This window comes from Volvox carteri (genome assembly GCF_000143455.1).
Source record: "Volvox carteri f. nagariensis unplaced genomic scaffold VOLCAscaffold_50, whole genome shotgun sequence".
Classification (NCBI taxonomy): Eukaryota; Viridiplantae; Chlorophyta; class Chlorophyceae; order Chlamydomonadales; family Volvocaceae; genus Volvox; species Volvox carteri.
In genome coordinates this window covers 152,883-177,415 of record NW_003307593.1, presented here as the reverse complement: position 1 = coordinate 177,415, position 24,533 = coordinate 152,883, and the positions used below count along the sequence as shown (strand labels likewise).

Genomic DNA, 24,533 nt, shown 5'->3' with positions numbered 1-24,533 from the left:
AGGGGGGGGGAGATGGGGGTCGTGTAGGGAATGTATTTGGATTTGAAAGTTGATTTGAAATGGAGAGGGGAGCGGTGCGCCGAATGGGTTAGGGAATGGGGGGAAGGGGTTTTCCTAGCCAAGAGGAGCGCCAAGAGGTGGGGACCCTCGGTGGGTATTGATTTGGTCGGGGGATTCGAAGAGAGGGGGCTTTAAATCACCCCACGTATACACACGTCCCGAGTACACGGGGGGGTTGAACTCCCCGCCTTCCTAGCTTATACCTCCACCACCACCACCACCACTACCACCACCACCACCACCACTACCACCACCACCACCACCACCACCACGTGGCTCTAAGTGGGGATTCCGTTTCTCATATTGTCTTAACTTCTCTTCGGTGGCTTCCGCACCGTGCTTGCTGTGGGTTTTGTTCCCCCGTACAGGCCGCCATGCCGTACGCCGGTAACGGTCTTTCCTTCTCCAACCTCCTGTGGGCTCTGGCGATGTGGCAGGGGGAGCTCCACCCGGGGGAGCAGCTGCTGGCGGAGGCGTGCAAACATGTGGGTTTAGCATCAGAGCTTAGCGGCCTGCACGCGCGACGCGGATTGCCTCCGGAATCCCCTTTGCCCACGATAACAGTGCATGGCGGTTTTCGTTGCTAACCCCCACTACCCAACCCCTACCCTAACCCCCCCTACTCCCCTTCGCCTTCCCAAACACACACGCACACACACGCAACTTCCCACCCACCCCCCAAACCCCAGTCTGCTCGGTGGCTCCACACGCTGGACTTCCGGGGCCTTGCCGTACTGCTGCTGGCACTGTCCGACCTGGGACACACTCCCCCCCTGGAGTGGGTGAGCCTGGCGCTGGAGACGGCACACAAGTATGTATGTATGTATGTATGTGTATATGTATGTATGACTTAGATTACACTGTGGGCCGCGAGAGCCGGGGGCCGAAGCCGAAACACAGCGCAAGGGTCGGGAGCACACAGCCCAAGTCGGTTAGTCTTGCGTGCTCCCGACCCCGACTCAGACTGCCAACTCTCTACGCAGCCACTCCGCAGCCCCTCCATCCGGGGATGGCGCTGCAGTGAAAACACCACGAAGGGCTCTCAGGTCCCGCTAGAGCGAGTCCACAAGTCTCAGCTAGGGCAAAGTCAAAGGCTCTCTGAAACAACTCCCCAAAACACCACCAACGACAACGGGATTCCAAGGGAAAAAAACAGAAAATAAAAATACGGTTATGGCAGTCCCGGCAGGGAGGGCTCCTGATAAACCTAACAAGCCAAAAAAGAAAAACCTCCAAGAGAGAAAGGCTAAGAGAGCTCGACACCACAAAACGTATGTATGTATGTATGTATGTATGTATGTATGTATGTATGTATGTATGTGCTTATGTGATTGTGTCGGGGGCCCTCAGAGAGGGAGGAAAGGATGGGCTTCAGGGGAAACAGACACTGTGTTTGGCTGCCTGTCGCCCCTTTTGACCCGGTTGGGTCCCAACTGGGAAGACATGACTCGCTGATTTCACGCTCCCACAACCCTATAATGCTTCGCGTCGTACACACACAAACACATCTACACCCTTTCATTACCCCCTTACCTCTTTCTATACATTGGGCCGTTGACGTTCCTGTGTGCTCTGCACAATTTTGCCGTACATTTGTGCTATCGTACGACACCAGGAAGCTAGCAACTATGGACCCCTCTTCCGCTGTGGCGGTGCTCTGGGCCGTCAGCCGCTTTGAACGACAACGCGCAGCTGAAACGGCGGCGGCAGCGGCGGCAGCGGAGGTCGCCGCCGCAGCCGGCGACGCGACGGCGGCGGCGGCGGTGCCGCTGCCACCTCGACGGCGGCGGCTGAGCAGTCTGACGCCCGAGGAGCTGTTGCTGGTGGCGGATGACTTGGGATTCGGGTTTGGTTTCGGAGCGGATGGTCGTACACCGGGGGCCTCGGCGGGCACACCGCTGGCGCTGCGGCCACCTCGCAAGTGGTTGGTGCGGTACTACCCCCTCATACAGGTGCGTGTGTGTATGTGTGCGTGCTCTGGTGTGTTTTGACACGCGGTGTGCAGTTACAGGGGGCGTTGTCAGTTGAGAGGAACTCCGCGCTGTGTGTGTCTGCATGTATGTATCTGTGTAGTGCATGTCATCTGACAGGGCCTGTCGCGGCTGGCGAATTGCAGCCACCTCCGCCTGAGCCGGGAGAAACAGAAGGGCCCCCGAAGCCCCTCCCTGGAGACCTGTATGTATGTATGTATGTATCTGTGCGTGCGTCTGTGTATGTGCATCTGTGTATGTGTGCAAGACGGGGGCTGCGAGGTGGTGGGCTACGCGTGCGGTGGGAGGGCTACTGCCGCCGCCTGAGCACGGGGCCTGAGCTGGTGGGCTGGCAGGTGGACAGGGACGGGCAGTGTGCTGCGCTGTGAGGTGGTTGTGGGTGTAACCCGCCTCCCCCCGGACCGCTTACTTCCCTCTCCTCGACCCTTTCGGCCGCCAGGACTTCGCAATGGCCGCTGCGGGTGTGGTGCCGAAGACCGCCAGGGCCACCTCCACCGCCACCTCCGTCTCGTCCCCAGCGTCCTCAACCATATCTCCAGGGGTACGGGACGCAGCAGGCGGTACGGCAGCCCCTCCCTCCCGTTTCGCGTTCAGTGGCCTGGACAGCAACCAGATGGTGGATCTTGCTGGTGCGGGGGTTGGAGGTGGCGGTGGGGAGGGGAGGGGAGGGAGGAGAGGGGTGTGTGGAACAGCAGGGGTTGCGGCTGCGAGTGGTGGGAGAAAGGGTGGGAGGGCTGGGGGCGGTGGAGTTTGGTGTCCCACAGGTAGACGGTTTGGCTGGGCTGATCGCCGTGCCCTGCCCTACCCTCCTGGGGTAGGGCAGGGTGGGTGTAAGAGCTTTGCTGGCGTGGAGGTGTGTGTGGGAGGCGCGATATAGTCGGACTGGTAGCAGAGGAGGGCCCTAGGGGGGGCAGGGGGAGGTCCCAGCAGCACATCAACATGTCTGCTCGCACGGGGCTGCCTCACTCGTTGCCCCCTCTCCAACGAACCAGCCGCGCCTCAAATAGAGCCACCTGCCGCCGCCTCGGTTCTCTAGCGCCCGAGCTTGAGGAGGGAAGGGCTTCCGTGGCGGTACTCCTCCGGGGTTGAGGGCCCCGCGGGACGTCGGTCCTTGCGCCTCTGTAGCCTTCTGAACCTCCTCGCCTCTTCCCCCGACCGGGGAGGGAAATGGACGTCGGCAGTTGACCCTTTGCTTCTTGTGGATCGTATCATAAGGTTCTCCTCCCAGCCCGTGCACTGTCCGTGGCCATCTGTGCCCGCATGATTATGATGTCAATGATGTCCCCCTTTTCCACCCAACCTCCAACCCCAACGCGCTCCCGTACAGTGGCGCTAGCGGATTTGTACGTCTACCCGGGGGACATGTGGATGGCGGCGCATGAGGCCCACATGGCGCTGGCGGGTGCAGCAGCCGGCAGTAGCAGAAGCAATAGCGGTCGTGGCAGGAGTGGTGGTGCCGGTGCCAGCTTGACGCCGTACCAGTGGCAGCTGCTCATGGCGTCGTACGCCGCGCTGGATGACACGGCGGAGGAGTACGCGGCGCCGAAGGCTGGGGAAATGTACTGAGTGACGGCTCTACACTTGCTTGTTGAGAGGGGGCGTGTCTGCCGTATTGCACTGCCGTGGCGGCTGCAATAGGGGCTTGAGAAACGGAGGGAGTCCATGTGGCCTCACGGCGCCTCTGTTATCAGGAAAAAGAGTTTTGTTTTGCTTGGTTTGGTTTGCGTTGTGGTGTGGTTTGGGGAGTGGGAGTGGCAGTCGGGCGACCCTTCCAGGGTGTCGAAACGCGCAGTACGGGGTGATGGTGGGAATGATGGTGATGGGCACGTGCTACCCTGTGCTACCCCGTTTTGCTCTCCTGGACTCCCTCTCCCGTCCTTTGGTAGTGATTGGGTGATTTTGTCGATTTGGGTGATTTCAGTGCAGCATATCACCTGGTCTTACATATGATGTAAGGTGTCGAAAGCGGCTTGTTGCAGAGCTGGGAAGTAGGTGGGTTGGTGGGAGGCTGGAGAGGAGAGGGGTGCAGTGGCGGAGAAATGAAGGAGGAGGACAGGGTGTTGAGGTAGTGCGCAGCTGCGGAGCTGTGCATCTGACCTTGCCTGACTCGGGTATGTATGTACATATGTATGTGCGCATCAAAGAGGCTGAGTTCAGATCCAAAGCCAAGGCCAATAGATACAAACCAACCAGTCGAGTTGTGTGTCGTTGCCCCGAAACTACGTCCGCATGCCGCTTAGTGCAAACAGCGCGCGTGCGGTTTTCCTAAAGCACTCCTAAAGCACGCGCAAGAAATGCACCACACCGCACGATATGAGACTGACAACAATGCTGTTGCGCCTTCCACCCACCGCTGACAGCACCAGGAGCCACCTGCGGGGCCCTGGGGCAACGAACGACGAACACTGCACATACAAATCCACTGCAGCATTGCAACCGCAGCAACAATTTCACGCTCACCCGTCTAATGACAGAACGCAGCTAAAATCTATGGTAGAATATGCCACCCCGCCCCCTTTTACAGGTGGGGTATCGCAATAGATAACGAAAAGTGAAGTGCGTACTACGGCAGAAGGCGCCGACCGCTTGCTTGCCCAGACGTCCTTCCATTTAGCATGCACGCGGCCGTGCTCAAGCGCCTGCTCAGGTCCTCTCCTATATATACAAGCTAATGATCTATACGCATACACGCAAAGCCTAGACTTTGGAGTTCTGGCCGGGTAAACATACATACACACAAACACAGTGTCGCGTCACATAGCGTCATTTAAGGCAGCCACCACCCGCCCGGTTAACCAACACATCGCCACTCGTCGAGCAGCTGTCCATCTATTGTCTGTCTGTCTGTCTGTCTGTCTGGTCTATATGATTAGCTTATTTGTCTGTCTGTCCGTCTGTCCTGCTCCTGCGGCCCAACCTCAGCCCCTCCCTACATGCTACACACGACTACAAAACGTGACGCAACGCAGCTTCTACTCGCTATATGTTCTGGCCGCCTGTGCACTGCGACATTCCGCTCATCAAGCCTCGCTCTCCACTCCACTCCACCACACCACCAACACCCCGGGGGCCATCACGACCCCAAGCCGCCGTCATACCTGCCACGTGCCGTGCAGCCAAGGATACAAACATACACATACACACATACACCGCACAGCCATTGGGTTGCTCTATTGGCCGCATTCATGAACCGCCACACGAACCCCTCTCCTATCATGGCTATATCAACTACTTCTATCGGCCTGGCGTGGACGCTCTTCCACGACCCGCGGCCCGTGACCGCAAGAGCATATCCTAAAGGTTAACAAGTGCAGCCTAAACATCATTAAGACTGTGCGGCGCACAGCCCCCACCGCAAATGTGCGACGTGTCCTTGTCCGCCAAGGCCCTCCCTGGCGCCCAACAGTGCCGTACACTGTACACAGGCGCACGGACGCGCGCTCCGAGGTACCTGCTCACCAAACAGGTTGTGTCCGGCGACATGCTGAAAACCGGAAGCCAAACACGTGCAAACATGTACATGTTACCTAGAAATGTTCACATCTAATACTTTAAAGAGTTGACTCAACAGTTTCCTAACAGACTGAGAAAACGACCAACACCTAACGCACGCTCTACACATCATCGTCATCATCACCCAGACCGTGACGAAGTAGTCAACCGTCGTACAGCGCCACGTCGCGTCGTGTCACGCCACGTCACCAGGCAGCGTAACCCCTCCAAAAACCCAAACCAGGTTGCACAAGACCTGAGGTCCACGACACGCCCCTCTACCCCAACCCCCATCGGTTGCGCGGGTTGGATTCGGTTGGGTTGAGTTGGGTTGCAGAATACGAGGTGTAAATATGTCTCTGTCCGCTTTGTACGGCAAGCCCCCACTCACTGCTTTCCCATGGGGCATCTCCACCCCAAGACCTCATAACCCGCAGGCAGACAGTAACTATCCAAAACACACACACACACACACACACGCACGCATACATAGAGTAATGAATACGAGGGTGGCAATAGCTACGATAGCGGATAACAAGCATCAAATTCCCATTACTGGACCCCCGCTCGCTGGTGTTGGGTTGACCCCCGTGTGGTGGGATCATGGCGCAAGTTCGGTTTGGGCATGTACGTACATACGTACGTACGTATGTACGCGTACGAGCAATCTCTCCGCCGTCCTCGCCCCCCATACACCTCAACACCACCCCGCATAATGTATCGTGTCTGATCACCTTTCATCATATCACATGTGCATGACACGAAGACAGTGTCGGGTTCGACCTCGCCCTGGCCTATCACCTTAGGGGTTGGGGGTGTGTATTGCTTAGCCAGCAGTCACCCAATCGACCGATGCTCACGGGAATGAACAACACAGCTGCGTCGCCGCGCTCGCACTCGAACTCGTACACTTGCGCGTCACGAGCCAACGTTATCTACGCAAGGGGGGCTAAGGCACAAGGCCTGGGGCGTATTCACAACGCGTATGAATAGCACCTGCTGGAGCTCCTACAGACCATAGACCTAATCTCCCCTCCGCCAGTACCCGCCCTTCTTCCTCCTCCTCCTCCTCCCCCTCCCCCTCCTCGTCCACAGCATTACCCGCCAGTCATTTTCATGAGACATCACGAATATTCCATAAAGACCACCCCCCATTGCGCCTTCCGTGCACGTGTGTGAATGCGCGGTTGACAAGACAGCACCAGCAGCAGCAGCAGCAGCAGCACACGAGCATGCGGCTCGACAGAGATCCCACAGACACAGCACACACAGGGAAAAAACATCAGCAGCCTAGCCGAGGATAAAAAATGACATCGCGCGGTGCCCCCGGCCCCTCCACCATCACTATCACCACCACCGCCATCACCATCATCATCATCATCACCGCCTCACATACTCCTGCTTTTCAAGTTTTCCTGCAGAGTGATCCCTTTCTTCCTCCGCAGCTTCATCATACCACGGAAAAAGAAAACACACAGCACCGGCCCTAGCCTCCCCCCCCTCGCCCCCTGCCGCCCTGCACCAACACCCCCCACAGCCGGAATCAGCCTTTACCTCCCCTTCCCTTCCCTTCCACCCCACCCAGGAGTGGTTGTGGCACCCGCAATGCAGCGACAGACTCGGGGCTCGGTTCGCGAGGAGCAGACCGCCATTCCCCTGCCCACCGCCCCATCCGCACACTTCTCCACCAATCAACCCATCAGAACAAACACGAACAAACATGTCCCTACGAATGTGGAAGGAATGGAAAGTGCAAAAGAGAGAGGTGTCATATGAGCTGGTGCCGTCCCACCACATACCGGCCTATCGAAACAGTGTTTGGGTCACGTGCGGGCAGCAGCAGCAGGGCCGTCGTACTAACTACTAACCACTAACTACTACTACTGCTTACCCGATAAGGTAACACAGCGGAAGAAGCAAAATCCCGCGTCGGATTCACCACTGTCATACAGTGCACTGCGCAATAAACATCATTGCATCATTCATCTTCGTCACGTGGAGTCAGGTGGTCGCATCGTGGTGCGATATCACACCACACCTCACCCTATCTCACCTTACATTACATTACATGTACCCCCGTGCTTCCGCGCCACAGTACAGGGGCGAGAACCGGCCCTGGGCTGCAGAGAACTCCGGCATGGACGAGGGTGGCAGCGGCAGCTGAGGTTGACCCGCCGCCGCGGCGGCGGCGCCAAAGGATCCCAACGGGCCGCTGGCCGCCAGGGTGCCGTACCGGGCGCTAGGCCACGGCCCACCACCACCCTGAGGCCCGCGACAGTCAAAAGGCTGCGGCCCGGGAGGCCCGCGGCCAAATGGGCCGCCGCCGCCGCCGCCCATCCCGAAGCCGGAGTCGTACGGTGCGCCGCCGCCGCTGCCGTACGGCGACTCGTCCATGGCGACCGCGGCAGGCACTTGGTAGAAGCTCGTTCGTGACCGGCGTTGCTCCTGACGGTGCCGTAGCACCAAGACGACGATGAAGGCCGCAATAATGCCCATGACTGCCGCAGCGGCGACGGCAATGCCGACGCCGATGATCGCGCGGGTGCGGGCGGGGTTGGCGCTGGCCGGGGCGACGGCCGCGATGACAGGCGGAGGCGACGACGTGTCCATGGCCTGCGGGGTGATGAGAAATGTGATGCGGCCTGTCATGTCAGTTGGCGGCTCGCTTAGCGCTTGATTCGTTACTTGGCATGCGCGCTAGGCAGAAGGGAAGGTATTTTTACTTTGGGGAGGAAGCCCCGGGTTGGTATTGGAAAAGGCGGGAAACCGCAGTGTGCGTGGGGCCCCGACGCTTTCATACGAGAGACGGCATGGTAGGAGATACAGATTTTTAATTGGTGGTGTATGGGAAGAATCGACGTTGTGAGAGGGTGTAGGGGGGTTCATGGAAGAGGGGATGGAGCAAAGTGCGGGAGGGTAATGCGGTGCGGGTATGGAACGGCGGCAGGTCAATAAAAAAATAGCAAACCCACCTCAACCAAATTGGACTCTGTAACAGCCTTCCTTCCCTCCTAACCTTTATATAAACCTCTATATGACGGTCACGTGATTACCACATGTTTGCCGTATTCATGCCGTATTGATGTCAGTTCTCGGAGGTCCCTTACGGATAAAAGATGAAGATAAATTCCTTTGTTGCCGTACACTTAGGAAGAAAAAGAAGAACAAGAACAGGAACAAAAAGAAGCACGTACTTGCGTGATGATGGACTCCGTGCTAATGCCGTTGGGCACCACGAAAAAGCTCGTGTTGGCCAGCTTAGCAACCAGCGCAGTCCGTTCGGGCGCGTTGCTCTTCAGCCAGCCCAACAGTGTCGTCGCCGGCCGGGTGCCGCTCGGCGTCAGCATCACCGTGGTCACCGCTCCCACCCTCGCCGTCGTCGTCGACGTCGTCGACTGCTGCAGTACACGGGCCCGGCGGCGGCGGCGGCTGTCGCTCCGTCTTCTGCTGCCGCTCACAGCAATCGAGGTGTCCGTCGCCCCGCCATAAGACTCCCCCGCCACGCTGCTGTTGCCGGTGCCGACGTAAGACGAGCTGTTGCTGTTGCTTCCCGCGGAAACGATCACGATGGTCACGGCGCTGCCACTGAGACCCGCCCATTCCGCAATCGTCGATTGCAGCTTCCCCTGCCGCGACTTAACATCAACGACGGAGTTATTCAACGACAGCGTCAGCTGGACGAGCTGAGTCCAGATGGTCAGTGGCGGCGGCGGCGGCGGGCTAGGCTGGCTGCCATTCCCGACCACCCAGCCCCAACCTGAGTCCGTCACGTACTGCTCGCTAATGAGGCTGTAGCCGCAGTCGCTGCCGTTGTATGATAGATAGCAGTAGCAGACGCCGTTTTGGCACTGTCCGCCCGCTGAGTTGCAGGCGCTACAGGTCTGCGAGGGGCAGAGGTCTGTGGCTGCGGGGCAGGGCCCGATGCGGCCTGCGTTGTAGCGACTCGGCAGTAGCTGCGGCAGGTTGAGGTACTCACCCGCAGGACACGGGAACTGCTGGCCCAACAGTTTGACGTAGGCGACGGAGCCGTTGGCGGAGCAAGCCGTGTCGAAGCAGGCGGCGCCGGAGTCGCCGTCGCTGCCTTCAAAGTGTCACAGGTACAGGGATGGGAAACGGAGGCAGCAGGAGGGGGGGGGTTAGGAGGGGAGAAAAGCGGACGGTAGGTGGGTGCGGGTCCTGGTGAGGAGGGGAGAAGGAAGGTAGCCAACTGGGAAATGGTGATGAGACACACACACACACACACACACACACGCACACGCACACACGCCACTGGCCATCAGCAGGCTCCCAAAAGTACAGCCTCCTTCGCCTTCGCGACATAAACACAGACCCGTCTTCCGTCCATTTTTACCAGTGCGGTCTTCACACGGAAAAGATCCGTGGACGGACGGCTTGGACGGCCGGCCTTGGCGGTAATGATATAACGGTGAAAACGATGACGGCACATAACGCGGCCCCTCTGGCAACGTGCCCTTGCGCTCGCTCGCCCGCTCGCTCTTGCTCACACATGCACACGGCACACGCTAGCGCAGCGACGGAAAGTTTTGACCTTCCTGTCCAGTGCTTTGCGACGGACGGCGACGGGACACCCTCCTCCTTACCGTTTGTGGGGTAGGTGTAGCGGATGGAGCCAATGGAAGCTTGGAAGCGGTACACCACCGGGAGACATCGGCCCGAGGGGGAGCCCGTGCCCCAGCCAAACACCTCCTGCCTGTCGTTGGCCGCGTCGGGGCCTGCGCCAGGGCGTGTGGGCGCCGGCGGGGCGGGGCGGGGCAACAATGTGGCAAGTCGTGGCGAAGGGCGAGAGGGGATGGAGATTGGGAGGGCTGTGCCTACGCGTGCGTATGTGTGTATGTGCGTATATATTATATTACATTGTATACATATTTATATGTATACATGTGTGTAGATATATTATGTGCGTGTTGTGTGTTCAGGGAATATATCGCCGTCCAGGTCGCATTTTTGTGTGAGCATCGTTATACATAGTTATACAGCACCTCCACATTCCCCCCAACACCTCCATATCCTCCAAAGGAAGTCCGGAGCCGATAACGAACCCCCCCTCCCCGCCGCCGCCGCCGCCCCATCCACAGCAACATTTCTATTGGGGGGCACCACCCAAGCTGCCTTCTACGGTCTTCCACCCGCCTCCCCCCCCCCCTCTGCCCGTACGACCTCTCACCCATGCACGTCTGCGGGCTGCTGGTCAGCAGCACTCCGCAGCCGCCCGTGAAGTTGAGCGAGCGACACACACCCGTGGACTTGTAGTCCGCACTGCAAAGCAAGGTGGGGAGGCTGGCTGCAGAGGGAGATGGGGTGGGGGAAGGGATTAACAAAAGTTCTATAAATGACAACATTAAAAATCCAAACAAGCAGAGGATTAATCTTAATACAAAATATAATACACTGAGCTCTTGGGCCTAGACCCTCATCAGGCTCCAGGTGTTTGTACTTTCGGGAAATAAAAATGCAACTCCAGAAGGTGTAACACACACACACATACATACATACATACATACATACATACATACATACATACATACATACATACATGCAATACGTGGAAGCTCAATCCGTAAAAGTACAAAACTAAACGTAACAAATCCACAACCAACCTACCTCGCCCTTTTCCAACGCCGGTCCACACACCGGTCCCTTCTCAACCACCATAACACCATTCAACCTCACCCCGCTCACCACTCGACGCCGCCGTCGGATCGCAAAACAGCTTCTGCCCGGGCGCTGCCGCCATGTACGCCGAGCACGACTTGGTGGGCAGGTCGCACCCCGCACCGCGGCCCCAGGACAGCAGGCCGGCAGCCGAGCGGTTGGTGACGTACCAGCCCGTGTCGTCCAGGTACGCCAACGTCAAATTGGACACCCTGGCCGGGGAGCCGTCTGCGGCAAAGATGGTCGAGGCGACCATCACCTCGCCCTGGGGCCGGAGTGGAGGCGGTGATGGGGGCAGTAATATTACGGATGACAATGAAGCGGGGTGATGGGGATATGGATACGGATAAGGAGGACAATAATGAGGATGTAATGATGAAAAGAGCAAAAGCAGTGGAAAAGGAGCAGATTTTGGTGGAGGGGATCGGTAGGTTGTATGTGCCTCTCTAAGGTGGTAAAGAAGGCTCAGGCTTAAGAGGCTGGAAGTGAGCGCTCTGAAAGGGTGAGGGTGGGTGGTTCACGGTAGAACTCACTCCCTACCCCACCCGCCAGACTTTTGGGATGCAGATACACCGCTGCCTGGAGGTTGTTACTTGATAGAATCATACATGGGGCGACTGCATACATTGCCCTTACCCCACCCTTCCCAAAGGCACGAGGAGTTGTCCGAGGGGGAGGGATGTGTTTTTTGATCCTAACATGCGTTTCATTCTTCTTCCCCCCTTCCTCCTCCCCTTCTCCCTCCCCCCTTCCTCCTCCCCCCTTCCTCCTCCCCCCTTCCTCCTTCCTCCTCCCCCCTTCCTCCTCCCCCCTTCCTCCTCCCCCCTTCCTCCTCCCCCCTTCCTCCTCCTCCTCCTCCTCCCCCCCCCTTCCTCCCCCCCCCTTCCTCCTCCCCCCTTCCTCCTCCCCCTTTCTTCCTCCCCTTCTCCCTCCCCCCTTCCTCCTCCTCCTCCTCCCTCCCACTCCCAGCCACCTGGTAATGCGTATACTCCCAGTGCGACCCGGCGCTGCCCGCATTGCCCTCATCCTCCAACTGGGCGCCAAGCAGACTCGGGCAGCCAAACTGCGCGCGAGCAGCTTCCCGCACGTTGGGGCTGGTCAGCAGCTTCACCGCCTTGCCGCCCACGTCGGCCACCGCCACCATCTCACTCCCGGGACGCTGAGTGCCGTCGGGACGCCGTGTCACGTTGTACATCGAGTCCGTGAAACCCTGCACAACCCCGCGCGAGAAGAGCCATCCGGCCAACACCATGCAGATGGTCAGACAGAGAGGCAGACAGACAGACAGACAGACGAGCAGACGGAGGCGGTGATGCAGTGGGAGGGAGGGCCAGAGGGAGAGGCAATCGATGGTGGTGTGGCGGTGGCAACAGCCTCTGTGGGGGAGGTAGAAGAGGCCCAGGAAGGGAATACCCCAAAAAACACGAAGGAAAGACCTGGCCCAGATCATTCTCTCAACCCACAAAACTACCCCCACGCGTCAACCACTCAACCGAACCCCCCACCCCTCCCCTGCTCTTCCACCACTCCACATCCTACTCCCCCACCGCTCCCAACACCCTGCTCGCGACTCGTCAGATTACTAGAAATTACTAGGAAACGCAACCCCCAACCCTCTCTCCCCCCAGCTCCTCCAATCCAACACACCAGCGCATGAATAATCTCGTGTGTGAGGACCGCCGTCAGCCGTTCCTCATCCAGGAGCTCCAGCGCCCCGGGACACACATTTGCCGCCCCCAGCAGGGGCCGGTTGATGCCAATGTCCATGAGGCACGGCTTGGCCCAGGCGGCGGCGCCGGCTTCGCAGTCGTTGTTCTGTACAGCTGTGATGTACATGTACATGTCCGTCTCTTCGCCCTGCGATGGATGAGGAGAGGGAAGGAAAGGGCGGGGAGCAGTGTGGGGAGGGCGGGTTGAGGAAGGATATCGATCGTACACATGCACATCCTTTCCCTCTCAGCCAAACCCCCAGCCACAAATACCGTAGAAAGCGCACAAGACCACTTCCCCTTCTGCATCCCCGGCTAATGGAGCCACGCAAATGGAACTTGCCGCGGTGGAGTTAATCTTGGAGTCCTATCTCGCGATTCTCCTTCCCAGTTTATGAACGTACATACGTACATACATACATACATACTTACTACATACATACTACATACTAAATGGCAGGCGGCTGGCAGGGTTAAGACCTGACATCTGCTCCCGGAGTGGTCGGGTTCAAATCCGCCTGCCGACCTCTCGGGTGTGTGAGGGGTGTTGAATTGGGAGGTGGCACCCCATCTTGTGGAAGGTATAGGACGTCATAATATCAACATGCGAGCTAACCAGGACCTAAGTTGAGGCGCCGTTGATCCGCTAGATTTGGTTGGATGCTGGTGGTGAGTTGCTGAACCCAAGGAATACATTCTGAAGTCGGATGGGGTGAACGGATTAGGGTGCCCCTCTCGCAGGGGAGAGCAGGGTGCCTCGGGAAAATGGGGCAGCTGATGAAGCTATACCACCCTGTAACAACCTACTACATACATACATACATACACACATAGGCAGGTGTCCTGCATGTGACTTCTTATACATCCGGGCAAGTCCATGTAAGCACACAAACGTAAAGGTATGCACATGCACACAGAGGAATCTCCCCCCAGCCGCTCTTCCCTTCCACACACAACCCCGCACCTTGGTCCCGGCATAGCTCTTGCAGTTGGTCCCATACGCCGATGAGCCATTACCCGCGGCCGAGAACGGCGCCGTCCTGCCTAGCATCTGCAACGTGAACTGCCCCCTGGTGACGCCCGTAGCGCAGCTGACGGGGTTGACGATATGCGCCGGCTGGATCACCGCCAGACCGCACATCCGATCCGCATCCGTGGAGGAGGTCGCGAAGCTGGGGAAGCAGCTCCAGGTCTCCACATCACATAGGGGGTCCACCAACATGCCGTTCCTGGAGGGTTGCTTCACCTGCGGGCCCGGCGGGAAGGGGACGGAGGGAGGGGGAATGAAGGGGAGGGAGGGGGAAATAGGGCGCGGGGAGAGGGTGGACGTGAAGTAAAGTGGAATGGGTGTTTTGTGTCTGTGTCTGTAGATATTACATGCGTGATATGTGGGACAGGGGGGTCATATCTTCACCCTGCGGCCGCTACCCGGCAGACCCTCTGCTTTTCCCGGTGTTTCGGGGCACCCTCATCCAATCACCCTAGTCAACTTCTCAGTGGATCGCTCGGGTTCCGCATCCACCACCGGCATGTCTGTCAGTCTGTATGTATGTATGTTTAAAAGATTGTGGCGGCGTGGGAGCTGTGCGCGACGGGAGTGTCGTGGTTGGTAACCAAAAACCAGATCACGGCGCCACCGTCCCCGTGCTCTCTCATGCCTTCCTCTAGCTCTTTCCCCCCCTCCCCTCCTCCTCTGGACGACTTCCCGGACTCTCCGATAGGGCATGTGTTTAGAAGCCGTTCTTCCTTCTCCATCAGACCTAAGTTCCCCGTACTCGCACACCCAAACAGCCTCCGCATATGGGAAAAAACGCCCGTCCGCCCGCCCGCCCGTCCCCCCCACTCGCACCAGCTCTATGCTTCCCTCATACATTCCCCCCTTCCTTCCCCGCTCCGCGTTCACCACTCCGCCCTGCCCCCCGTAAATGTACTCCTCCCCGCCCGCCCAAGCGCCGCCGCTCTCGCCACCGCTCACGTTGATGTACTTCTGCAGGATGCGGCGGACTGCCTCCACTACCCTGGTCAGCCTCTGCTGTTGCATGAGGTTGAGCGCCCCCAGCTGCTGGTATGTCACGGAAAGCCGAATGGGCGCTGGTACCGGTGCCGTCGTTGTTGTCGTTGTTGTCTGCAGCGTCGCGTGTGGTAACGGTCATGGGGGAGGGGTAATTAAAAACACACGCACATACACGGGTCGTACAACCCCATGCACGAGGACACGCGTCTTGCTCGGCTCCGACGGAATGGACGTGCATGCGTTACGGTACTGTACGGTGCTTTTACGGTGCGGAATGGATGCACCTGGACTGTTACCAGGGGCACCAAGCAATCACAAATCAATACACGTAATGTATAATAACGTAATGTATCCGTTGTTCATCACTTGTTGATTCTTTTGTAGGCAGTTCTACATCGGTGTTTTGGAGCATGAATCTGTAGTGAATCAGCTGTGAATCAATTGCAAAATCAGTTGTGATTCGGTTGCGGATCAGTTATGAATCACCAACGGACTGAAATGTGCCTCTATCATAGTGGTGATCAAAAAATACGAGCAATATGGAGTTGGTGGTGTCAACAGCACTGAGCTCCCCTGCAACCCAGTTGGTTCTGAGGTCTCGTGTCGATAATGTATTGACCATTTTCGCATTTTGTATCATATCAACGCCGTTTCCACGCAATTTCCTAAATCCCACCCACCTGCTGAAGACTGCGGCCCCGTAGGCCTGACACCGCCTTGACCTCCTCCTCCTCCTCCTCCTCCACACCGGCAGGATTGCTGTCATGCAAGTCCTCCTTCGCCTCCTCTTCCTCCTCCTTGTTCGTCTGCTGGTCCCCACGGCTCGCTGCGCCCTCGCCGTCCAGGCCCCGTGTAGCCGCGACACCTTCTGAGCCGACAGCGCCGTCCCTCTGGGATCCCTCTGGCCATTGCGGCAGCTGATCTGTCGTCGCCGCCGCCGGCTCCTCGTCAAGTCCGCCGCTGCTCGCTGCGGCGTCATCAGGCGTGCGGGCGTGGCGATGGCCGCCACCAGGACCGTGATCGTGACTGTGAGTCCCTAGTTCACTTGTAAGCCGGTGGGCATTGTCGCTGAATTTCGCGGTGTAGGAGGCTGTCGTCCGCGGGCCCCAAGACGCCGATGCCATGTGGGCTTGATGTGCGACATGCCTGGCGACCAGGTCTTTGATATCTTGGTGTACGAAATGGTGCCCACATGATTGTACGGCGACCAGCAGCCCCAGCTCCAGCGCCGCGAACAAGGCCAGGGCTGTAGGGTATGTCCACACGTGCACGCCAGAAACATGGCGCGAAAAGGGTGCGTTAGCTTCTGGAGCAGCTGGTAGGAAGGTGCACGCCGCTGCGCCTTCGGCTGTTGCAAGCTGATAAAACCACGCTATGTGAATAGCTGATGAGAAAGCCGGGCATGTGCAAGGAATATGACTTATTTGAATGCGCTATCGGGAAGCATGTGGCCTGCAGAGCCCAGGTTTGCCCGGGCAAACATGGGTAAAAAGCTTACCTTCGCACCGCTGCATCTTTGCGTGAGTAGCCCGATGGCAGCAGGTGCACTAAATTGGGACTCAGCAGAAGTCGCACAGACGCCAAAACTATCGACGGTATCTAACTGGCACCCGTACGCGTCGCTGTAGGTTTACAGAATTCCTTCATTTGCAGAATTTAAAATTACGCTGTGCTGCTTGTAACGGTGTGCTGCTGTACTTGCTCCTACTTAAGTCATACGAAATTGTGTAGGAAGCAACCCTAAGTACTGCTAAGCAGGTTGTATGCAGCCTCAAATAATCAAGTCACTTGTGGGTAAGAGTCCTGCAATTGCGCCAAGGCATACAAATCTGAAGCTATACGAAGCAAGTAGTACCCGGGTCACGAACAGCTACTATGACCAGTTACGACGAACAAGAGCGTCACAAGCTTAAGATGTCAAGGATGTTGACACCCCAAAGCAGAGGAAAAGTGTGAAAAACAATGTCGTGCAACCCGGACGAGCGTTCAGTTAAAAGCCATCCACATCTAGCCGACAGTGACTTCATTCTTGTTTCTAGCTCAACGGCTCATGAGCTTTTTGGCTCGTTTAGGCCGTACAAGCTCGTTGAAGCTTGTGCCGAAAACGTTAATTGCAGTCGCGGTTCCGACCTGTAACCCTCATGTTTGTGATGGAATTCAGCGAGTAAATTTCCATCCCTAGGATGGACATATGCATGTGGGTTCGCTGTGAAAAATTCGTGATCCGGAGACTGTGGCTATATAGTTTTGTCTCCTGAATACATGCATCCCTAGGTAGCGTCATTTCGGAATAAAACGCTGATATCTCCGTCATCGTTTGAATGGCAGTTGACTCCGGTTGCGATTCCATACCTTCAACCGCACAGCACACAGCTCTGCAGGTCGAAGCAGTGGCATCCGGCAGTGGAGGAAGTGGTGTCGTTAAAAGGATGGGCACTAGCACAGCGGCTTCACACCGCACCGCAACGGCTCCCCTTAGCTCGGTGCTGCCCAAATGGTGGCGTCTCACGAAGATATGGTTTACAGGTGGGTGCATAAACACGCGACAATCCCAAACAAATCATATTGCACCTTATGTTTTGTTATAGGTAGATGCTGCTGTCGGAGTCCATGACCTTTTCACCGCAACGGAACGAACCCGAACAGCAATTCCATCATGGGTTTACGCTGCATCCCAACTCACGCACAACGGATTGCTTCCCCTTTTGTGTCCTCAGCCCAAACTACACCACACCGCACAGACCTGTCGCGTTTACAGCCTTTTTAAGTCCCTCGCTCTGCAAGCCCCAGCCCACGGCCCCCCACCTTACCCGGCTCTCCTCGATGTGTCCCAACGCAACCCAGATACAACCCAGCCCCCAAATCAAAAATTCAAAATAGTTTCAAGTTTAAATCCCCCAAAGCCCTGTCTGTTTTCCCGCTGGTCAAGGTGAGGAGAAGTGGGTCGCCCAGGGCTATGCGGCTGCTGTTATTGCTCTGGCGCTGGCAACCACCCTCTTCTCCGTGCATGTAAGCAAGGGGGGGGGAATAAACATGCGGATGTGGGGGATGGATCGAGAGGGAAGCCCTGAGGGCTGGGAGCAGGAGGCACATGCCGGCCCCCGGCCCCCGAGTTGCTTCCTAACTCCATAACTGACTCCACACGCCCCTATTCACCCTCGGTGTGATATCGCTGATGCAGATATCCTACGCCCAACGTGATTTCAGCACAGCGCTGTCGGGAAAGGATGTGGGTGAGTGGCGGGAATCAGTGACATGGGGGGAGGAGCCCAGCATCATCAATGAACCTTGCAAAGCCGCGGCGGTCCATGTAGGCCCCAACCCACCACGGACGCATGCTCTCCCTCCTCCACCACTTCCTCCGCCTCCTCCTCCTTACCCCGCTCTTTTCCCTCCGCTCGTCATTTCCACTACTTCCTTTACCGCCGTCTCTGCCCATCTCTGGACGCCATCCGACAGTTCATTCCTTGTGTCCTCGCATATGAGCCGCCCACCGTCCGAATATGAAACCCCTTCCACCCCCTGCGCAAACCCCCCTGCCGCTGCTGCCGCGTTTGCCCTCCCTCCAGCTGGTTTCTATGCGGCGGTTCGCAAGTTCGTGGTGATCATCATCGTAGCGGCCCCGCTGTTCTCCTTCAACGGATGGGTGGAGGTGCGCGGCGGCGGCGAGGGCGAGGGGGGCCCACCAAGGGCTTGGGGGATGGGGACATGGACGGACGGGGTCGCACAACGACCCTATCGCCGGCTTCCGTTGCTGGCTGGCGGGCAAGGCTTAGCTACTACTAGCTACTTGATTATCGCACTAGCAGGGTAGGTGGGTGAGTAGGCAGTCAGGAGATTGATTGCCACGCTTATACATTTTATTTGTATGATCAGGTACTGCTTTTGACGCACTCAGCTGCCAGTGCCGCTTTACTGACTAGTCTGATTACGCAGAGGTGGTAGTACGCACTTCCACTTGTCCTTACACCTGGGGTTACATCCGCTCCCGTGCATCCACTCCCGTGCATCAACTCCCGTACACCCGCTCCCGTGCATCCACTCCCGTACGCCCGCTCTCATGCATCCACTCCCGTACGCCCGCTCCCGTGCATCCACTCCCGTACGCCCGCTCCCGTGCATCCACTCCCGTACGCCCGCTCCCGTGCATCCACTCCCGTACGCCCGCTCCCGTGCATCCACTCCCGTACGCCCGCTCCCGTGCATCCACTCCCGTACACCCGCTCCCGTGCATCCACTCCCGTACATGTGTCGCTAGGACCGGCTGGTCCTAGCCTGGCGGGCTTACCTCACTCGCCGCCTCACCCGCGCCTACTTTGCAAACAGGTGCGCGTGCGAAGAGGCGTGTGTATGTACATATTTGGGTGCATGGGTGCGAAAACTGTGTGCGTGGAAAAGTTGCGAGAGTGGAAAAGGGTGCGTGTGCATGACACCGTGTGTATGTACATACATGTGTGTGTGTGTGTCTACGGAGCGGTGGGTTTTAGCCCAAACAAACAAACACGCTTCCGAACGCACACAGAACATATTTACACAGGGAGAGAGGGGCAAAGAGATTGAGGGTGACACAAAAACAAAGGCGCCCTGCATGTGTCTCCATCTGGGCCCCCGATGCTCGCCTCTCTCCGCAGGGCCTTCTACCACATCCAGCAAAGGGGTGACTGCATGGCGGCAGCGCCAGCTAGCTCCTGCCCCGGCACAGCCGCCACCGGCGGCGGCGCGGCCACGGCGGCGGTGGTGGCGGCCTCCCCAGCCTCCGGCGCCTTGGGGGGCGGCGGTATCGACAACCCCGACCAGCGCATCTGTGACGATGTGGGGTCGTTTGTTCGGAGCAGTGTGTCGCTGTCACTGACTTTGTGTCGGAAGATATTCAGCTGCGTGGCGTTTGCGGGTGAGAGAGGTGGCAGTAGTGGTAATGGAGGGGGTAGTGGCAGTAGTGGTAATGGAGGGGGTAGTGGCAGTAGTGGTAATGGAGGGGGTAGTGGCAGTAGTGGTAATGGAGGGGGTAGTGGCAGTAGTGGTAATGGAGGGGGTAGTGGCAGTAGTGGTAATGGAGGGGGTAGTGGCAGTAGTGGTAATGGAGGGGGTAGTGGCAGTAGTGGTAATGGAGGGGGTAGTGGCAGTAGTGGTAAATGAGGGGTTAGGGCGGGTAGCCTGGGTTTAGGAGGGAGGGACGGGAGGACGGACGGAGGAAGGAGGAAGGATGGAGGGAGGGAGGGGGAAAGACGAACCACGAACGAGTGAAGCTGAGGGAGGGGGAGATATGGGGCTAGGGAGTGGAGGGGAGTGGAGGGGAGGGGAAGGGAGAATGCATGCGGATGGCCGACCCCAAAAACCAACAGTTCGCTGCTCTCCATGGCTGCGCTCGGCTCCTCGGTTCTAAAAACAAGAAGGTTTTGAAACCCTAAAATCCTCAAACGTTAAGGGGTCACATGTACACGTTCTTATTGCCCTCCTTTTCCCGACCTCCCCTTTCCCAGTTTCTGTCCCCGCTCTCCCCCCTGGCTGGGGCCCCCCGGCGCCCCTCGCACCCCTTTCTGTTTCAGGCGTGCTGTGGGGTGTTTCCGGCAGCCTGGTGCTGTTCATGTTCATGTACGCCACGGTGGGCACCTTCGTCACCACAGCCATGTTTGGGCGGGTGCTCACAACCCTGTTTTACAGGTAGGTGGGGAAAGGGGGTGAAGTTGTATGGAGAAGTTGAGGGGAGGCGAAAAGTGTATTTTGGGGGTTTGGGGGCGGGGATGACATGGGTTGGGGGTGGGGGCGGGGGACGTGGGTGTCTGATTCGACTCTGGATCACGGGCTGGATCGTTGGGAAGGGGAGGGGGTGGAGGAGGAATAGGACAACGGCAGCGACGGGAAGGATGAATCGCCGCGCTGCGTCCCCACCACAAGTCCGTGTCCCTTCCTGTCCTTGGCCCCTCTTTCCACCGCCCGCCCTCCGTCGCTTCTTTCAGGTCCCTGTCCCTCCTCCCCTCACCCTCCCTCACCCTCCCGCACCCTCCCGCACCCTCCCGCACCCTCCCGCACCCTCCCTACCTCCCTCACCCACCCCCCATCCCTCACCCTCCCTACCTCCCTACCTACCTAGGCAGATTGCATAAGGATCCCCCCCGCCCGCCCGCCCCGCCCCGCTCCTGGCTCCCCTGCCTCCCCCCCTCCCAGGCAGTTGGCAAGAGAGGCCGATCTGCGGTTCAGTCTGGTGCGAGTGCGGGAAAACGCGGAGAGCATCGCCTTCTACAGAGGTGGGTGGTTGTGGGGTGGATGGATGGGTTCTGCGAAGGGTGGGAAAACCAACTAACTTAGGCTCGTCCTGCCCTACTACTCGCCCTCCACCCCACCCCACCCCACCCCACCCCGGGCATGTACTTATTTTCGCACATGCGTCCTCCTCCTCCTCCTCCTCGCCCCTTCCCGCCCGCTCTCCTCGCTTCCCGCCGGGGCGGAAAAGGCGAGGGCGGAGAGCGGGTGCGGGTTTTGTCCCGCCTGGATGCCGTACTAGCGGTTATCGCTGACCGCGTTCGCTGGTCGGCGTTGTACGACCTATGGACGAGCGTGTACAGCTACGCCACCATCCTAGTACCGTCGCTGCTTACGGCGCCCAGGTGCGCGTGTGTGTGGGGGGGGGGGGCTTGTGTGTGTTCCCGTATCCGCCGCACAAAAGCGTAAAAGCCCCTCGCCCGGCGCAGCCGTAACTCGCAACGATACGTAACGTCAAATGCTCTTGTGCGCAGGTACTTCGCGGGGGAGATCGAGTTCGGGGTCATCAGCCAGGCCTCGTTCGCGTTCTCCAGAATTGATGCGGCGCTGTCCATCATCATCAACAACCTGGCCCAGATATCGGGACTAGCGGTAAGAGAGGATGGGGTGGGGAGAGCTGCTGATGGGGCGGCGGCGGTAGTAGTTGGGGTTGGGGTTTGAGGTTGGAGGGCGCCCCGAGGTAAACCCAACGAGATTGGAGGGGGCGGAGGAAGGGAAGCGATGAAGAAAAGCCTCCCCGGTGCCGAACTGGGTTAGGAGGTATCACTTCAACTATTGTGAAGTTTACTGTCATGGCGTATGTACGACATCAGGGCTACGTGTTCGGTGTCCGTACATTTTCCTTGGTGGCTGCCAACACGCCAAAAGTTCTACAAGGCTACAGTGGGTTCGGAAAGTGTGGAGGAAAGAGGGGAAAGAGGCCCCATATGTCGCATATCACAAGCATAAGGAATTTAAATTAATGACCCAGTCAGCATTTGAAGCACCCTGCCGGGTTTATCTGTTCACTCCTCACCCGGGGGGGGGCTTTGCCTCGCCTCGCCTCACATCACATCACCTCGTATTTTAATAAAATTGTTTTTGTGCCTCTTCTAGTGCCTGCTGCGCGCACTACAGCACCCACACGCAGTGCCGTACTGTGCCGTACTGTACGGACCGACTGTTGATTTAGTACGGGATGCGTTTCTGAAGTAGCTGGGAGGACCGCTCCCCCCCGATGTGTTACTCTAGGCGGAGACGGAGCGTCTGGACTCGCTGATTGCGGCCATGGGTGGCCCGGGATCAGCTGCGTCGGACGCTGGCCGCGTGCTTGAGGAGGGGGATGATGCGGGAAGGAAGGGCAGGTGCGTGTGGAGGGGAGGTAGGGTTTTGTGGTGGGGGAATGCAGGTAGTTGTTCGCGACTGTTTTACACGTTTGTTTTCCATTGCGGTCGTGGATGTTTAGGGAATGTGGGTGGGGCTGTGGGGGTGGTAGTAGGGGGGTACTGAGGACTAAGTGGTAGGGGGGGGGTAACTGAGGAACAAGAGGGGGGGAGCTGGGAGAGGAAGCCGGTGCGGGAAACTGCGAAACAGCTGGGAACGACGAAGGGCTTCCAACCCGGTTGCAATATGCCCGCACCTCTAGTGCCCGCAAAGTCTAAAACCCCCTTCAAAGTTCGAAAAGTCAACTTGAAACCCTGGGTAACTCTTTCCTCCCTCAACAGCCGCGGCTCCGCCGCTGCCGCTGCTGCCGCAGCGGTGGCGTCGCTGCTGCTTTCCTCCCCTGGCGGCGGTGACGTCATCCGCCGCCGTACGGATCGGGATCTTCGCGGGCTTGTACTGCAAAACGTAACCGTGGTGACCCCCCGCGGCGCGGGGGGGGCTGGGGGGGTTGCGGCGGCCAAACTGCTGGCATCTGACTTGACCTTCACTTTGGAACCCGGTGAGCCAACGGGCAGAATAACAACCTCGGGTTTTAATGTTTTGACGTTTTTAACGTTTTAAGGTTTTACGTTTTATAAAACACGAACACTGGAAAACCATGCTTTCCAACCAGTACGGGGAAAAGGGATGTTGCTGGGAAAGGCACCATTCGAAAGCTCTTAAAAGAGGCCTCGGGGACTCCGGGTGTTGGATCTTGGGGTTGGGTTTTGGATTCACGGCACGGGTTTCTGAAATAGCGACATACCATCCCCGTGTAGCCCTCCCCTTACCCCTTACCGAGTTGCCGGTCAACGTAGAAAATCTGGAGTCTGCGGTTTCCTCTCGCATACTCCCTTAACCCCCTGCCCTCCTTACCCCCAAACCTACTTCCCCACCTTGTCCCATTCCCGCCCCCAAAACACACACATACATACATACATGCACACACCCAGGGCAGTCCCTTCTGGTGGTGGGTGCCAGCGGTTGCGGCAAGTCGTCCCTTCTGAGGGCCATTGCCGGATTGTGGACTACGGGGTCGGGGGTGGTGGTGCTGCCGGGGGGAGGAAGAGGAGGAGGAGGGGATTCGTCATGCGCCGGAGCGACCCGTGGGTCGGTGTTCTTCCTCCCGCAGAAGCCCTTCATGCCCCTGGGCGACTTGCGCACGCAGCTGACCTTCCCGAGTGCGGTCACGGCAGGTGCGCTGGAATGCCGGGATGCTTAGGGAGTACAGGGCCTTCCTGGCCGCGACGGGGCTAACCTCCCCACTATTGCAGTTTAGGGCATTTTCTGGTCGCGGTTTGTAGGACAGATGTTTGCAGTACAGGGCAGGGTCCTTTTAACGCCAAGCCGCACCGCTAGACGCGTCGCTTGATGGCGGTTCCCCCCCTCTTCTCCCCCCTACCACCAAAGCACCGCCACCATTATTACGACCAGAACCACCACCACCACCACCACCACCACCACTGCCATCACCGCTATCACCGCGCCTGCAGGTATTGATGTCATTCTTATGCAAGGTGAGGCTAACCCACACACCCTGGCACCGTCTAAAGCCAAGTTAAGACTCCTCCACCTAACGACCCCAACACCTCGCTGCCCAAACCCCTCCGCCCCCTCCTCTTCTTCCCTCCAACTGATCCCTGCACTCATTGGGGTGTCACACCGCCAGGCAACGGTGACCCGTGGGTCACTGCCGCCTCCACCACCACACAGCCTACCACAGCCACGACCAGCTCAAGCGGCGGCGGTGTCCGCCAAGGCAATCACGAGGACATGTCGCAGCCGGATGATGAGGGGCACCTGGAGCGGGCTCCCCTCCTGGAGTCGGGGTCGGGGGCGAGAGGAGGAGGAGAGGGTGTACAGGCCCTTTCAGATGAGGAGCTGTTGGCGTTACTCGATGACGTGTGTTTACCGGACTTGGTGCAGAGGGGA

General features: G+C 58.3%; 4 protein-coding genes across 4 annotated transcripts in view; 3 read left to right on the top strand and 1 right to left on the bottom strand.

Moving 5' to 3' along the window:
- VOLCADRAFT_96172 (uncharacterized protein) overlaps positions 1-1,116 on the top strand; it is a gene marked incomplete at both ends in the record, with an annotated part of 5,629 nt that extends 4,513 nt beyond the window's left edge. The window contains 3 exons of the mRNA XM_002955281.1: positions 429-545; positions 750-842; positions 1,024-1,116. Of these exons, the coding sequence (XP_002955327.1) occupies positions 429-545; positions 750-842; positions 1,024-1,116 (303 nt within the window). The remainder of the gene's footprint in view (positions 1-428; positions 546-749; positions 843-1,023) is intronic.
- Positions 1,117-1,688: 572 nt separating this feature from the next.
- Positions 1,689-3,617, top strand: VOLCADRAFT_96171 (uncharacterized protein; the record flags this gene model as incomplete). Its single annotated transcript, XM_002955280.1, has 3 exons — positions 1,689-2,012; positions 2,491-2,680; positions 3,379-3,617. 3 exons carry the CDS (start codon positions 1,689-1,691, stop codon positions 3,615-3,617), a joined length of 753 nt encoding a protein of 250 aa, XP_002955326.1.
- Positions 3,618-7,607: 3,990 nt separating this feature from the next.
- On the bottom strand, positions 7,608-16,453 carry VOLCADRAFT_96170 (uncharacterized protein; the record flags this gene model as incomplete). The annotated part of the gene is made up of 12 exons (XM_002955223.1): positions 7,608-8,156; positions 8,738-9,447; positions 9,520-9,624; positions 10,145-10,276; positions 10,729-10,845; positions 11,244-11,481; positions 12,190-12,426; positions 12,864-13,073; positions 13,890-14,171; positions 14,901-15,050; positions 15,620-16,185; positions 16,438-16,453. The coding sequence occupies 12 exons, from the start codon at positions 16,451-16,453 to the stop codon at positions 7,608-7,610; spliced, it is 3,312 nt and encodes a 1,103-aa protein (XP_002955269.1).
- A 1,001-nt stretch (positions 16,454-17,454) lies between these two features.
- Positions 17,455-24,533, top strand: part of VOLCADRAFT_96169 (uncharacterized protein) — a gene marked incomplete at both ends in the record, with an annotated part of 9,208 nt that continues 2,129 nt past the window's right edge. Inside the window, 15 exons of the mRNA XM_002955279.1 lie at positions 17,455-17,465; positions 17,784-17,868; positions 18,121-18,172; positions 18,509-18,591; positions 19,198-19,265; positions 19,571-19,830; positions 20,486-20,600; positions 21,105-21,184; positions 21,391-21,544; positions 21,674-21,791; positions 22,431-22,543; positions 22,904-23,121; positions 23,555-23,797; positions 24,095-24,118; positions 24,271-24,503. Coding sequence (XP_002955325.1) covers positions 17,455-17,465; positions 17,784-17,868; positions 18,121-18,172; positions 18,509-18,591; positions 19,198-19,265; positions 19,571-19,830; positions 20,486-20,600; positions 21,105-21,184; positions 21,391-21,544; positions 21,674-21,791; positions 22,431-22,543; positions 22,904-23,121; positions 23,555-23,797; positions 24,095-24,118; positions 24,271-24,503 — 1,857 coding nt within the window. The remainder of the gene's footprint in view (positions 17,466-17,783; positions 17,869-18,120; positions 18,173-18,508; positions 18,592-19,197; positions 19,266-19,570; positions 19,831-20,485; positions 20,601-21,104; positions 21,185-21,390; positions 21,545-21,673; positions 21,792-22,430; positions 22,544-22,903; positions 23,122-23,554; positions 23,798-24,094; positions 24,119-24,270; positions 24,504-24,533) is intronic.